Raw genomic sequence first — 15,117 nt, forward strand, 5'->3', positions numbered from 1 at the left:
TGTGTCACACAGAGTCACGACGGAAAAGAATGCTAGATATATTCAGCTATCAGACTAAATTCTTCATCAAATGTAGTGTTCATAATAGTTTCATTGTCCAGATTTTAAGACTTAGGTATCCAGTAATAATAAAATGTTGCTCCTTATTAAAACACATTTCAGAAATGTTTTGTTTCAGGGTTGATCTACAATTCCAACATTTCTATGGAATTATCGTCTTTGAGCAATCCTCCTTTTACATCTGACATCAAAATTAAACACTTGCATTGAATTAATTTGCAGTCTTTTTATTTCTTATTTTAATAACAGAATTTATACAGTAGTAAATATTGGTGAATTTCCCTCAGCAGGAGCATGATAAAAATCTTTATAGAGGAACAATAGGACATTTCAATAACTGAAATGAAAATTGCTTTAAAAGTTATACACTATCCAAACATTTCTGACATACCACTGAGAGAAAGCATGAGATTGGCTAAGCAATATAAATGTGATTCAGACTTCAGATCAAAATTTAATAACGTATAAACAACACACACTAACTCAATTCACATATCAATTCATTACATCATGAAAGATAAACATACTAACATTTATATTAAGTTCTACGTCTGCAGATAACTGTATAGGCTCTGTACTTTCCCTTTGCACCTGTGCACACACATGTATGCATGCATTCTCTCTCTCTCTCTCTCTCTCTCTCTCTCTCTCTGCCTCCAAAAGGTGCTACACATTAACATATAATTACCACTGAAACTTGTTCAAAATCATTTGGAGTTTACATGTGTGTGATGTACAACTCCAACTTTACATTCTAAATTCAGTCACCTTTCCAGCATTGGACACTAAAAAATACTGCTCAACAGTGAAAAATTATAATCCTCAGCAATAATCACTCTTACAGAGATAAGTAATCATACAGTTCATAACTGACCAGAATTTGAGTACAGGATGGGCAGTGGCTAGCACTCTTATAGAAAAAACATTTTACAGAACAGATGAGAAAACTGGGCTAAAGCTTGTAGGCATTTTCTTAAATCAGATGGCAGTACACTTGTTCTGCACACACAACAAAAAAGAAAGTGACATTCACTACAGCGTAGCATCTCATGGCAAGATACAAAGACCTGGTCATACAGATGGATGCCGTGGCACTCCACATTCGGGTAAACTAGTGCCTCTAGGAGATACGACACTGTCCTCTGCCTATCAGCAGGCTCGCAGAGGTGCTGCCAGCAAGAGGGCTGGCCCCGAGGATGGCTGTCCCGGGTGGGGAATCTTGACGAGTGACGGGGAGCGGGCGCGTCCCGCATGGCCTTTCTCCTGGCACATCTCGCACAGGAAACTCGTGATGCGGCTCGCTTCACGGGGCACTACATTACAGCACTCTGTGAACAGAAACATCGGGACCTGTTAACTACTGCGAGGAATACACATTGTCTTTGGAACGGGACATTTTAGTTTTGTTTGGTTTTTATTCAGTACGCTATGCTATAACACCATAGAACATTAGATGGATATTAATGAACACACCGAATCACAGCAAGTAATAGTAATACACTAGACCCTTGCTAATTGGGCCATTCCTTCCACAGCTGGGTGCCAGATTAGCAGAACTGCCAGATTATTGAGTGTGTCTGAAAATTAGTTTAAATGCATAGGACCTGTACCTTATTAAACCCAAAGATGCATTTATTTTCATAGAAAAACAATCCTTCAGCACATCCTGAACTTTTACTTGTTGCAATGATGAAACTCGATGGCAGCATACTTTATCATGCGACCACTTTACGAGCACTACATTGATACTGTATGCACATGGTTGTTGCATAATGTACTCCAGGAAGATTCTGCAGCTTCAGCATCAGCAGTATGAGAAATCTTCATCTCTGTCTTCCTGTGTCCTCTTGTCCATCATTTTCGTCATTACTTTCCAGCACGCTATTCATTATTATTCTACATCTACATCTACATCCACACTCCACAAGCCATCTGACGGTGTGTGGTGGAGGGTACTTTGAGTACCTCTATCAGTTCTCCCTTCTATTCCAGTCTTGTATTGTTCGTGGAAAGAAAGATTGTCAGTATGCCTCTGTGTGGGCTCTAATCTCTCTGATTTTATCCTCATGGTCTCTTCGCAAGATATACGTAGGAGGGAGCAATATACTGCTTGACTCCTCGGTGAAGGTATGTTCTCGAAACTTCAACAAAAGCCCGTACCGAGCTACTGAGCGTCTCTCCTGCAGAGTCTTCCACTGGAGTTTACCTATCATCTCTGTAACGCTTTCACAATTACTAAATGATCCTGTAACATTGACGTCGGTTTGCAGTACGGTTTTGGAGCATATACCGTATTCAAACATTATGAATCACCTCGAAGGGAATGATCTATTGATACGTAATCAGCATGGTTTCAGAAAACATCGTTCTTGTGCAACACAGCTAGCTCTTTATTCACACGAAGTAATGGCCGCTATCGAGTAAAACTGAAGTGATATCAGGTGTTCCCCAGGAAAGAGTCCTGGGACCTCTGCTGTTCCTGATCTATATAAATGACCTGGGTGACAATCTGAGCAGTTCTCTTAGGTTGTTCGCAGAAGATGGTGTAATTTACCGTCTAGTAAGGTCATCCAAAGACCAGTATCAGTTGCAAAGCGAATTAGAAAAGATTGCTATATGGTGTGGCAGTTGGCAGTTGACGCTAAATAATGAAAAGTGTGAGGTGATCCACATGAGTTCCAAAAGAAATCCGTTGGAATTCGATTACTCGATAAATAGTACAATTCTCAAGGCTGTCAATTCAACTAAGTACCTGGGTGTAAAAAATTACGAACAACTTCAGTTGGAAAGACCACATAGATAATATTGTGGGGAAGGCGAGCCAAAGGTTGCGTTTCATTGGCAGAACACTGAAAAGATGCAACAAGTCCACTAAAGAGACAGCTTACACTACGCTCGTTCGTCCTCTGTTAGAATATTTCTGCTCGGTGTGGGATCCTTACCAGGTGGGATTGACGGAGGACATCGAAAGGGTGCAAAAAAGGGCAGCTCGTTTTGTATTATCACATAATAGGGGAGAGAGTGTGGCAGATATCATACGCGAGTTGGGATGGGAGTCATTAAAGCAAAGACGTTTTTCATCGTGGCGAGATCTATTTACGAAATTTCAGTCACCAACTTTCTCTTCCGAATGCGAAAATATTTTTTTGAGCCCAACCTACATAGGTAGAAATGATCATCAAAATAAAATACGAGAAATCAGAGCTCGAACAGAAAGGTTTAGTTGTTCGTTTTTCCCGCGCGCTGTTCGGGAGTGGAATGGTAGAGAGATAGTATGATTGTGTTTTGATGAAACCTCTGCCAAGCACTTAAATGTGAATTGCAGAGTAGTCATGTAGATGTAGATGTAGATGTAACGAAGCACACTGCTCTTCGTTGGATCTTCTCTATCTCTTCTATCAACCCTATCTGGTACGGATCCCACACTGGTGAGCAATATTCAAGCAGTGGGTGAACAAGTGTACTGTAACCTACTTCCTTTGTTTTCGGATTGCATTTTCTTAGGATTCTTCCCCTGAATCTCAGTCTGGCATCTGCTTTACCGACGATCAACTTTATATGATCATTCCATTTTAAATCACTCCTAATGCCTACTCCCAGATAATTTGTGGGATTAACTGCTTCCAGTTGCTGACCTGCTGTATTGTAGCTAAATGATAAGGAATCTTTCTTTCTATGTATTTGCAGCACATTACACTTGTCTACATTGAGATTCAATTTCCATTCTCTGCACCATGCGTCAATTCGTTGCAGATCATCCTGCATTTCAGTACAGTTTTCCATTGTTACAACCTCTCGATATACCACAGCATCATCCGCAAAAAGCCTCAGTGAACTTCCGATGTTATCCACAAGGTCATTTATGTATATTGTGAACAGCAACAGTCCTACGACACTCCCCTGCGGCTCACCTGAAATCACTCTTACTTCAGAAGAGTCTCTTAATCTTTGCCTCATTCAGCCACTTAGCATCATCTTCCTCACTAGGGTCTCCCTCTCCTGGGCGCTTGGAGCACATGTCAATGTACAAAGCGTCAGCACCTGATGCTCTGAATTTACTGGCTCATGGCTGTTACTCAGTACCATACGCGCAAACTGCGTTGACACTCAGTGCGGTGGCTGATAGGGGTGACCTTAGATGCATTTCCCATTTACAGTTGTTCCCATCAGCTACAGTGCTGAGTGTCAACTTAGTTTGCTCATATAATACTGGCTTCTACTCTGTGTCAGTTGATGGTCACATCTGCTCATCGGCCAAGATGGTGCCGATAGGAAAGTAGTAATGCTTTGCTCTCATCAAAAAGCAAAAATCAAACAATTTTTCGTGTAGAGAACATGAAAAGCAAGTAATGAAGGGTATTTTGTGTGTCAAGTGCAATTAGTGGATGCATGGAAAGTGCGCAAAAGTGAACCTAAAATTCATCAGTGATGATATTCCATGGACTTGCTACGTTTGTTTACGAGTTGAAACAGTCGATCTTATAAATAAAAAAACGAACTTATAAAGTTTCTGTAAAAGGGCATTTAGGCATTAAATACCTAAATAGTGACTATAAAAAAAGAAAAAGAGAGATTAATACAGGAAAAACAGGCCTGTGCGTGTGAAACAGAAATAAAAGAAGGTACAAAAAACGAAATTATAAAGCAGCTACACAAGGACATTGAAGCATTGAAAACCGAATTACTGACTACAAAGAAAGAAAATGATAGATTAATTCAAGAAAAACATTTATGTTTGTGTTATACCCATCAAACAGAAATAAGCGAAATGGAATCCAGGGTTTCTGAGAAACACCAGCCAAGTACCAAAACCTTCAAAATACACATGCGAAATGTGATCAAAAACAATGTAGAAAACCCACCCACTGGACTATCTCTAAACAAATATAAATGGGAAACAGTGACCTACAAAAAAAGCAAATGTGGAATGCCACAGCAAAACCGATTGAAAAAAGGGACTTCCTTGTTGTTAGCGACTCCATACTGAAGAATGTTACAACTCCAGGCTGTGAAATCGATGTTCGTCCCGGAATCCAATCGCATCAGATCAGTAGACGCTTTCAAAATATTCTTAATTCAAAATGAAGTGAAACTGAAATTGTAAATGAAAAATACAAAGGTGTTTTCATTCATGTTGGCATAAATTCCATCTGGAAGAGCAGTGAGGCAGAAATAGTCAGTGAAACACAGAATTTGATCTGCTCAGCAAAAAGTGTGTTTGGAAATTAAAAAATTGTCATTAGTGCAATTTTACACAGGTCAGTAAGTGATACATATATAAATAAGATAAACAGTGGAATCAGGGGACAGTGTGACAAACTGGGTGCAATTTTTGTTGACTTAAATAAATTTGTAAATGGTAAGTGTCTGGGAAAGGATGGGCTACGAATAGGTTAGGTTCAATGACTTTCAGCAAAATGATCGCAGACATCCGCAGAATCATTGAAAGCAAGGGGAACTGAAAACTTCCGAAAGGGGTGAGAAAACAAAAGGGGTGATCCAAAATGGGAACTGTAAATATAATGGAACAAGTGAGGCTCTTCAAAGTATAGACAAACTGAAAAATTCTATCTTGATACATCTAAATATAAACTGTTTAGCAGAAAAACCTCCAAATCTAGGTTACTTTAAAATTGATGAACTGCAAGTTATACTTTCTGAATTGGCAAACATGAAGGTAGTCTGCTTAAATGAACACTGGCTCACAAAAGAACATGTAGGCGTTCTAAATAAAATTAGCAATTTCAAATTTGCCAGCAGATTCTGTAGAAAAAACGAATCTCATGGGGGCTCCTGTATCTTACTGCACGCCTCCTTAAACTTTAAAGTGAAAGAATATTTTAGTTAGCTAAATGAAGAATGTATCTGAAAGCTATTTTGAAGAGCTGTGTGATTTAAATACTGTGATAATATCAATTTACAGAATTCCTGAGAGTTCTGCTACTATATTGTTCTTAGAAAAATTTCAATATCTCTTAGATAAACTTAAAAAAGAAAGCAATAAAAAGATTGTGATTGAAGGAGACTTTAAGTTAAATATATTAATTGAAAGCGAAGACATTGAAAAATTTTGCGATTTAATCCAAAATCTGGTTTCAAGTTAAACTTTACTATGTGCACTAGAGAAAACTTCCACTCAGAACCCTGAATATTATTACAAATTATCAATTTGATGATACAAGGAAGTTTTGCCTAGACCTAGGGATATCTGACCACTCAGCATTGTTTATAGAGTTCCCCAAAACAGAGAAACTAAAATCTGAATCTTATATAAGAAGGAATTTTAGCAAAGAAAATTTAGAGTTGTTTTGTGATCAGTTAAGTGTTATAAGCTGGCCTTTAGACCACTGTGATTCAAGCAACAAAATTTCGATAAATTTCTAAATTGTTTTTTGGCTGCATTCAGTGAAACATTTCCCCCAAAATCCTATCAAATCAGCCAGGAACAAACAAATTTGGATTACACCAGGCATAAAAATTTCACGTGCCAGAAAAAGACAGCTGCACAATGAGCTCAAAGTAAATAGAGACCCTAATTTTGTAACTTATGTTAAGTGCTATAAGACTATATTAAAAAAGTGGTACTGGCAGCAAGAAAACTGGCAAATAGTATAAACAAAGAACTAAAACAAAGGCATAAAATAATGTGGCGTACTGCCTTGATTACCATGGAAGGTATTCCAGCCCATCCAACTGAATTTTTGTTTTTTAATGATAATACTATGTCTTCCACATCTTTCTGAGTGATTTTTCTGAATTTTTTAAAACAAATCTTTTGTAAGTCATCGTTATACCTGAAAATCATATTGTCCTGATGGGGTGTCATGCCTACGTCAGATTTTGCTATATTTACATTTGAACATGATTTACAATAATGTCACCCTGAAACATAATTTGAGAAGTTTCTTCACTTTTAACATTGACTCCCAACTCTGATTTCACAACAGACGCAGTTTCATATCTCAAAGTTCGCTGATGACATTGTAATTCTGTCAGAGACAGCATAGGACTTGGAAGAGCAGTTGAACGGAATGGACAGTGTCTTGAAAGGAGGATATAAGATGAACATCAACAAAGCCAAAATGAGGATAATGGAATGTAGTCGAATTAAGTTGGGTGATGCTGCGTGACTTAGATTAGGAAATGAGACAGTTAAAGTATTAAATGACTTTTGCTAGTCGAAGTAGAGAGGATATAAAAAGTAGACTGGCAATGGCAAGGAAAGCATTTCTGAAGAACAGAAATTTGTTAACATTGAGTATTGATTTAAGTATCAGGAAGTCTTTTCTCAAAGTATTTGTATGGAGTGTAGCCATGTATGGAAGTGAAACATAAACGATAAATAGTTTGGACAAGAAGAGAATAGAAGCTTTCGAAATGTGGTGCTACAGAATAATGCTGAGATTAGATGGGTAGATCACATAACTAATGAGGAGGTGCTGAAAAGAATTGGGGAGAAGAGAATTTTGTGGCACAACTTGACTAGAAGAAGGGATCGGTTGGTAGGACATGTCCTGAGGCATTCAGGGATCACAAATTTAGCATTGGAGGGCAGCGTGGAGGGTAAAAATTGTAGAGGGAGTCCAAGAGATGAATACACTAAGCAGATTCAGAAGGATGTAGGTTGCAGTAGGTACTGGGAGATGAAGAAGCTTGCACAGGATAGAGTAGCATAGAGAGCTGCATCAAACCAGTCTCTGGACTGAAGACCACAACAACAACAACAGTACTCATCACAAGGAAAACTTCAAGCTCAGACACCACTGTACATGGGGCTAAAAATATATAACAAATTAAAAGGAAGAAGCATATTAACAATGGACCTTGGTTTGCTGAAAAGTTTATTCCAAACTATTTTAATAGAGAAATGTTACTGCACCATTGATGAATTCATGGAAGACGGTCTAACACTTAGAACAATAAAAATCTATAGCTAATATTGTAGTGCTGTCTGTGTACAACAAAGGAAATTGGTAAAGTGTTAATTTATAGTAAATTTTGTAGTGTTATATTTATTGGCATTATTTTTAAAATAGTGTAAAAAGAATTTATGTAAATCATTATACATTATATTTTTGCTAAACTTGATGTGTCTTCTGTACAACAGATCATATGATGTGTACAATGTATGTAATGAATCTAATAAATCACATTTTCACATTTACATCTTCAGCTCTTTATTATGGTAGCATTCTCCACTTATCCTGTGCTTCTGCTTTTGGGGAAACAACACCAAGAAAGGTGATTACTTTCCACACCTTCAACGTAATCTCAACAGAATCTTTTCAGGTTAGTTCAGCAAACAGACAAGAAATGCATGTCAATAGTGACATTGGATGGAAGAAACAATGCTTGTAATATATACCATTGGATTTTAGAGTCACATCAGATGGACGACTGGGAGCACTGTCAGTTACAAGGACAACTTTCAGAGGAAGCTTGTTTTGCCTCAGCTCTTTTGTATGGATGGTACAAATTTTTTTATGGAACCAGCAAGAGACTATTTCTCTGTTCATCCGTGCTTTCTCCTGAGCACAGTGTCCCACTGTTAATGTATTTCTGTCATTGTGTTGAAAACAATGTGGATATTGATAATTTGCAGTCAGCATGGGTGGTAATTTATGACTCCCATTTGCATTACAACATGTCATTAACATCATGCAGTGTTTCTGTTGTTTCTACCCTCAGACTTCCTTCTCATTCTTGGCAGGTAATGTTTTCAAAGGAAGCATCTAGTAAAAGAGGCCAGTTTCATCAGTACTGAACACGGCATCAGCAGCTAAATGTGCTTTATTAATTACCTCCTGTGTCTTCACTACAAACCCTTAAACATCTTTCTTGTTACCTATGCAACGTATCCTGGTGACTGTCAGCTGCTGCACACCATGTCATTTTTTCCAGTCTGGTAGCCTATCCTTGTTTGCTGCAAACAAGTTGCTGCTGCCCAGTGGTGAATACATATGGGGGGCGCGCGGCCCCTCCCCCCTTGTGTGGCCACCCACACCGCCCCCACCAGTAGTCCCCATGATATTTGTTTGTTTCTTTCTTTCATCAGTTGACTCGACTGAATCGAGTTATTGAGAAGCTGTACTTTTCTATGTAGCACGTGCGTCCACATCATCGTATTTTATATGTTTATCTCTGGCACATAGGGATCGACTTAATGGCTTAACTCTGCTGGACACTCACCCTGACATTGATTGTCCTATTGAAGATGTAATTTGTCAGGAAGAATAGGTGCATAGAATTCATCATTTAAGGAAGAAAACCAGAATTGTAACTTTTTATATCATAAGATGGCATTGTCTTGTATATGTGTATAATCAGTGTACATAAAACTTTCTTAAACTTTGTGTGTGACTTGATTATTTTTTATTACAGTAAAAGTAAAGGCAGATCAAGATATCTTTAGCGCCACCTCCTTGAGGTTTTTCTGTATCTGTCACTGCTGCTGCCTGGTTATTTTTTTAAAATGCAACCACTTTTTCCTCTATTACCTTGCCACTGAATTGTTATATGATCCATCTATAAACATCATAATCAGTGCTCATCCAACATTGTACTCAACAGCAATGACTTTCTGTGAACAACTTCAGTAAAACTTATCAAAAATTTCAAGCTTCTGCTTGGGGTTAGCATGATAGACTGAACTGTAAAGAAAGCCATGGTTTCATACGCTTAGAGCATTGTTTAACATCATAATTTACAATATTATTGAGCATGGTAATTCATTGTTGTCTACATCATTAATGCTTGAGCGACTAGATGCTAGATGTAGTCTGGATTACTGGGAGGCCAGTTTACTGAGGGCTGCATAAGTGAGAGTTTAGTGTAGTGATAATAAAAGTAATATTCTACATGGATGATGTTAAACTATATGCCTCAGCTGAAATACAGATGACTCACCTCCTAAAAGCAGTAGAAATGTTGTCCAGAGAGAAGCACATTGTTTGGCCTGGACTAGTGCACATAAGGAAGGGCGGGATCCAAGATACTCGGTTTGAGGTGAGTGATGGGAACATAATCATACCTATGAATGAGTTTGACACTCACAAGTACTTGGGACTCCTTCAAGAGAGATGACTGTTGCATAAAACAGTAAAACAAAACATGTCACAGCTACATAAATCAGCAGAATTTCTTATCCTAGATGGAAAAAACACCTTCAGTGCCATTAAGACCTAAGTAGTTCCTGTGCCTCATTAACTGGACAAGAACAGATCTGGAAGAAACAAAGAGGTAGAAACAGTGAATTTTCATGAAGTATGGCATCCATCTGCCTGTATCAGCTGTCGAAGGGCCATCCCACATGAAAAAAGAGCCCTGTGTATAGAAAGCTACTCTGGAGTGTGAGTGGTGAAACAACCCATTTAACATACCTGACATAACAATGATCAATAAAGCTGAAGGAGTCACTCACAAGAGTGAGTCACCAATCAATAAAGCAGTAGTAGCAACAAACAGCAAAACATGCTCTTTTGGGTTAGTACTTTCATCTGCTGAGCCCTTCAATTCACACAAAGATAATAGGTTGACTAAACAAACTGCACAGGATACGTGCAAATGATCTCAGCCAGGATAATGTCAATTTGCGAGTACAGAACAACTGACTGATGCACGCCCATTTGCAAACAGGAACTGAGGGCTTTCTTGAAGCACACAGTATCTCAATGTAAAACTGTGGCACTTGTCGAATATTTTGAAAAGATTTGATGAGGTGACCAAAATAATTCTCCACAAGTTGGGGCAGCACTTTCAATTAATGAAAGATTTTCCTCCAGTCTAATGATCCTTGCTGTAAAAAACAAAAATGTCAACATTCAGTGGAACTGCAGCATAATAACTGGTGAAACAACCCATTTAACATACCTGACATAACAATGATCAATAAAGCTGAAGGAGTCACTTTCCTTGTAGACATCGCTAAATCCGACACCCGTAATATGCAAACCTCCTGCATTGAGAAGACAGTCAAACACAAGGGCCTGGCAGATGAAGTAAAATCCATGTGGAAACAGAAGTCAGTACACATCTACATCTACACTGTACAAACCACTGTGAAAAGCATGACAGAGGCTACATTCCACTGTACCAATTATTAGGGTTTTCTCCTATTGCATTCACATACTGAAAAAGGGAAGAATGCTTGTTTAAATGCCTCCATTCGTGCTGTAATTAATCTAAACATGTCCTCATGATCCCTTCTGGTGAGAAGCAATCCCTTTGTTTTTAATATTTTTCATAACTTGCAAATGGCCCATTGTTTTATATACATATCTAACAGCAGCAAGTTCCTTTGCCCAAATTACCACATTCTCCTTGTGATAATATCGTGCAGCATAGCCATCTCAAAATGAGATCTAAAACTGCCATCCTTGGTCTGTTGGCAACAACAGAAGGCAGCTGTACTGAACATGTGCACAATTGTTCATTGGGTTCTTGGAGAAAATAAGCTCATCTGAAAAAAAATTTGTCAACCCCGGCGCGCATGCACAGATGAATTGTTAAACTTTGACAGATGGCACTGCAACTGAGTCACGTGCTGAACTGCAACCACACTGTCTCTACGTGAGCACGTCAGTAGTGATCAGTGAGGCATTTGTGTTTCAAGTGGACACTGTACATAAACACAAGTAAATGTAAGGATGTGACAAAGGGGCAACTGTGTTTCACTGTGCTCGTGGCCATAGAGCAAGTGAAGTTGCTGGATTTGTTGGTGTTTTGCCGCAAACTGGTAAATTTTTCTACAAGCAGTGGTGTAACACGTGTGGCCACAAAACATGATGTCAGAATTGTGGTAGGAACAAGATACTGACAGAGGGATCAGAGATGTGTTTCAAAGCTTGTGAACCGAAATTACTTCCAAACCCGAGAGGAATTGCTGTAGGCAATAAATGATGGTCAATCTCAACCTGTCAGTGAGAGATCATTGTGAAAGCTATTGCACACAATGAACGTTTGAAGACAGTCACCTCGTAAGAGGTCGTTGTTCACATTAGGTACATTAAGACGACAACAGCAAAGTTTGTCGGGCTGGAAGAATATGTGACTGGATTGGCTGAACACTCCCTAACCCTATTACATCTCAGTTGAGCTGCAAAATGAACTGACTTGAACACCATAGAAAATCTGTGGCATGTTGGATCAGTGGGACCAATGTCAACATAACTGTACCCGCAATGACTTTCCCAGTAGTATTACTCATGGTGAAAAAATCCTCTTCGCTGATGACAGCAATATTATAGTCACTGAGAAAACAAGAGAACTCCTTGCCGAGAAAGCAAATGAAACTCTCAAGGAAGTTTATGATCGGTCAATAAGTAATAAAGTGACATTGAACATAAAGAAAAATAATGCCATGAATTTCAGATTGAGGAGGAAAAATGACAATGTTAAATTAAATGTAGATGGCATTGATTCTCAGTTGAAGTGGTGTGAACACACAAAGGTACTTGCAAACAGAATGTCATCAGCATGTTATGCCCTTAGAATCCTATCATCTGTGTGTAACATGCAGTGTCTTTTAGATACATATTATTGATATGTACACTCAATTCTTAGCAATGGAATTCTTTTTTTGGGAACAAATGCACAAAATATGAATACAGTTTTCAAACTCCAGAAAAGAACCACAAGAATAATAACCAAAAAGACTAGTCAAGCTCATTGTAAAGATCTGTTCAGAACACTGGGGATTTTAACTGCTCCATGTGAATACATTTAGCAGTTAGTTGTACACATCAAAAATAACATTGGTAATTACTGCACAAACAGCTCTGTCCATGACCATGCAACAAGAGATATATACTCAACTTACATTTACCGAGAAAAAATAAACATAAATTTAAAAAGGCAGCTAAAAAGTACCTGTTATGCAATACATTTTATACACTGAAGAATTACTCAGCTAAAATAGAGTAGGGGTTTGATAAAAAATGTTATACGAATAAATAATAATAATAATGATTATAATATATCCAACATTCCCGTGTGGAGTTGATAGTCTCCCATCGGGCGCCTCCCCAGGTGGCGGATAGGGGAATGCTCTCCAGATATGGAGGGTACCGGGGAAATAAAATACCCGGGGTGGACCAAAACTATCAACTGAAATCCACTAACGTCTGCCTGGTATCCAGCGGTTAGGGGTCAGTGTCTGTTCGCCTAGATGGTGCGGCTGCAGCAACCTTCTCGATCTCGACAATCAAGTCGTATTCCTCGTGATCTTTCCTCAGAAGGACCACCACCGAGTTAGTTTTCAACTTGAAAACCAAACATGATGATAACACAAGGAATGAATCCACTACCCCGGGCACCAGTCGCAAGGCTGGCTTTACTTGGTCATCGGATTCCGGGGGACCAGGAGCATCACGTTACGCTTAAGGTTGAGAACCAGACGACATCCAAATTATTACACACAAAACTTAGGCACTTCATTGGTACACTTAATACTAATACTCTTTTCAAACTGGGCAAGATCAAACAACTTACAGACGTGCTGCAAAATTCCAGATCAAAATCCTTGCAATCCAGGAAACACGATTTACGGACGAAAACCATTTTGATACAGACAACTACAGGATCTACAAAGGAAAGCCAGCAGTTAAAACTAATGAGAATGGACTCAAACTGTTTGGCACAGCATTTGCAGACCACAAATCTATCAGCGACTCTGTCATTGACTTCCAGTCTGCCTCAGAACGTATATCAACGCTCTCCATCAAATCGGCCACCAAAGCATATACCTTGATCAATGCACACGCACCCACAAATACCTATAACAAGAAGAACTGCCATAAAGTGGATGACTTCTGGAATGACCTTGAGAAACGACAAACAAAATTGCCAAACACCATGTCATAATCTTGTTAGGCAACTTTAACGCACAATTAGGTAAAGAGAAAAAATACAGGAAAATCACTGGGATCCATACAGCTCACAAGAGAACTAACAAGAATGGGGAAAGATTGATAAGCTTTTGCAAAAATTTTGGCCTTGTAATTATGTCAACACAATTCAAAAAACCCAACAAGAAACTGTATACTTGGAAGTCACCCAACACAATGTTGGGTGAATTCCAGATAGACCGTGTGGCCGTCTCCAATTCTGGAGAGCATTCCCCTATCCGCCACCTGGGGAGGCGCCCGATGGGAGACTATCAACTCCACACGGGAATGTTGGATATATTATAATCATGTGTGAAAACGAGAAGAGGATTTTTTGACTCAGACCACCATCTTCTATAGATAAAGACCAGATTACAACCCAATAGAAAAAAGCCAAAACTAAACAAAGTGCTGAGACCAGACCCCGAATACATAAAACTCGACAAGGAAAACATCTTACAGGAAATTAGTCAGACAAACACCACAAACACCACAGAACTTGTGGACGTCCTCAAATCCACGATGAAATTGGGTCAACCCCCGAGAAGGAGAAAACACAGGTGGTGGAATATAATATGTGACCAAGCAATAGAAGAAAGGACCAATGCCTGGAAAAACTTCAATAGTCACAAAACATCAGAAAAATGGCAACAATTTCTAGTAATCCGAAAACAAACATCGAAAACTATTCGGAAGGAAAAAAGAAATTATGAGAAACGGCGACTAGATGAGATAGAACAAGGTTTTAAGAACAACACCAGGAATTTTTATAAGACGTTTAAAGAACATATTGCAGGATACCAGCCACCCAATCTTTGTTTCAAGAAACCGGATGGTTCACTAGAAACTAACACGAAGAATAACTGCCAAATCCTCGCAGACTATTTCAACAAACTTCTCAACAGCGAAAGACCTACAGAGGATATTCACTACGAGATGTCTACACCAAATCCTGACGCTAAACCGCCAACCGTCAACGAAATAGTAGAAATTATCAAGACACTGAAAAACAATAGAGCCCCAGGAGAAGATGGAATTATTGCAGAACTATGGAAACTAAATGATGAAAGATTAAAAGGAAAAATTCACAAAATCATATTAAACATTTGGGAAACAGAACAGATCCCTTCTGAATGGAAATGCGCACTCATCCATCCACTCCACAAAAAAGGGG

General features: G+C 38.8%; 1 protein-coding gene across 1 annotated transcript in view; it reads right to left on the reverse strand.

The window, feature by feature from the left end:
- Positions 1-301: 301 nt before the first annotated feature.
- LOC126209916 (titin-like) overlaps positions 302-15,117 on the reverse strand; it is a 285,842-nt gene continuing 271,026 nt past the window's right edge. Inside the window, exon 22 of the mRNA XM_049939036.1 lies at positions 302-1,388. Within this exon, the coding sequence (XP_049794993.1) occupies positions 1,210-1,388 (179 nt within the window). The 3' untranslated portion in view covers positions 302-1,209. The remainder of the gene's footprint in view (positions 1,389-15,117) is intronic.

This window comes from Schistocerca nitens, chromosome 10, assembly GCF_023898315.1.
Source record: "Schistocerca nitens isolate TAMUIC-IGC-003100 chromosome 10, iqSchNite1.1, whole genome shotgun sequence".
In the NCBI taxonomy this organism is placed as follows: domain Eukaryota; kingdom Metazoa; phylum Arthropoda; class Insecta; order Orthoptera; family Acrididae; genus Schistocerca; species Schistocerca nitens.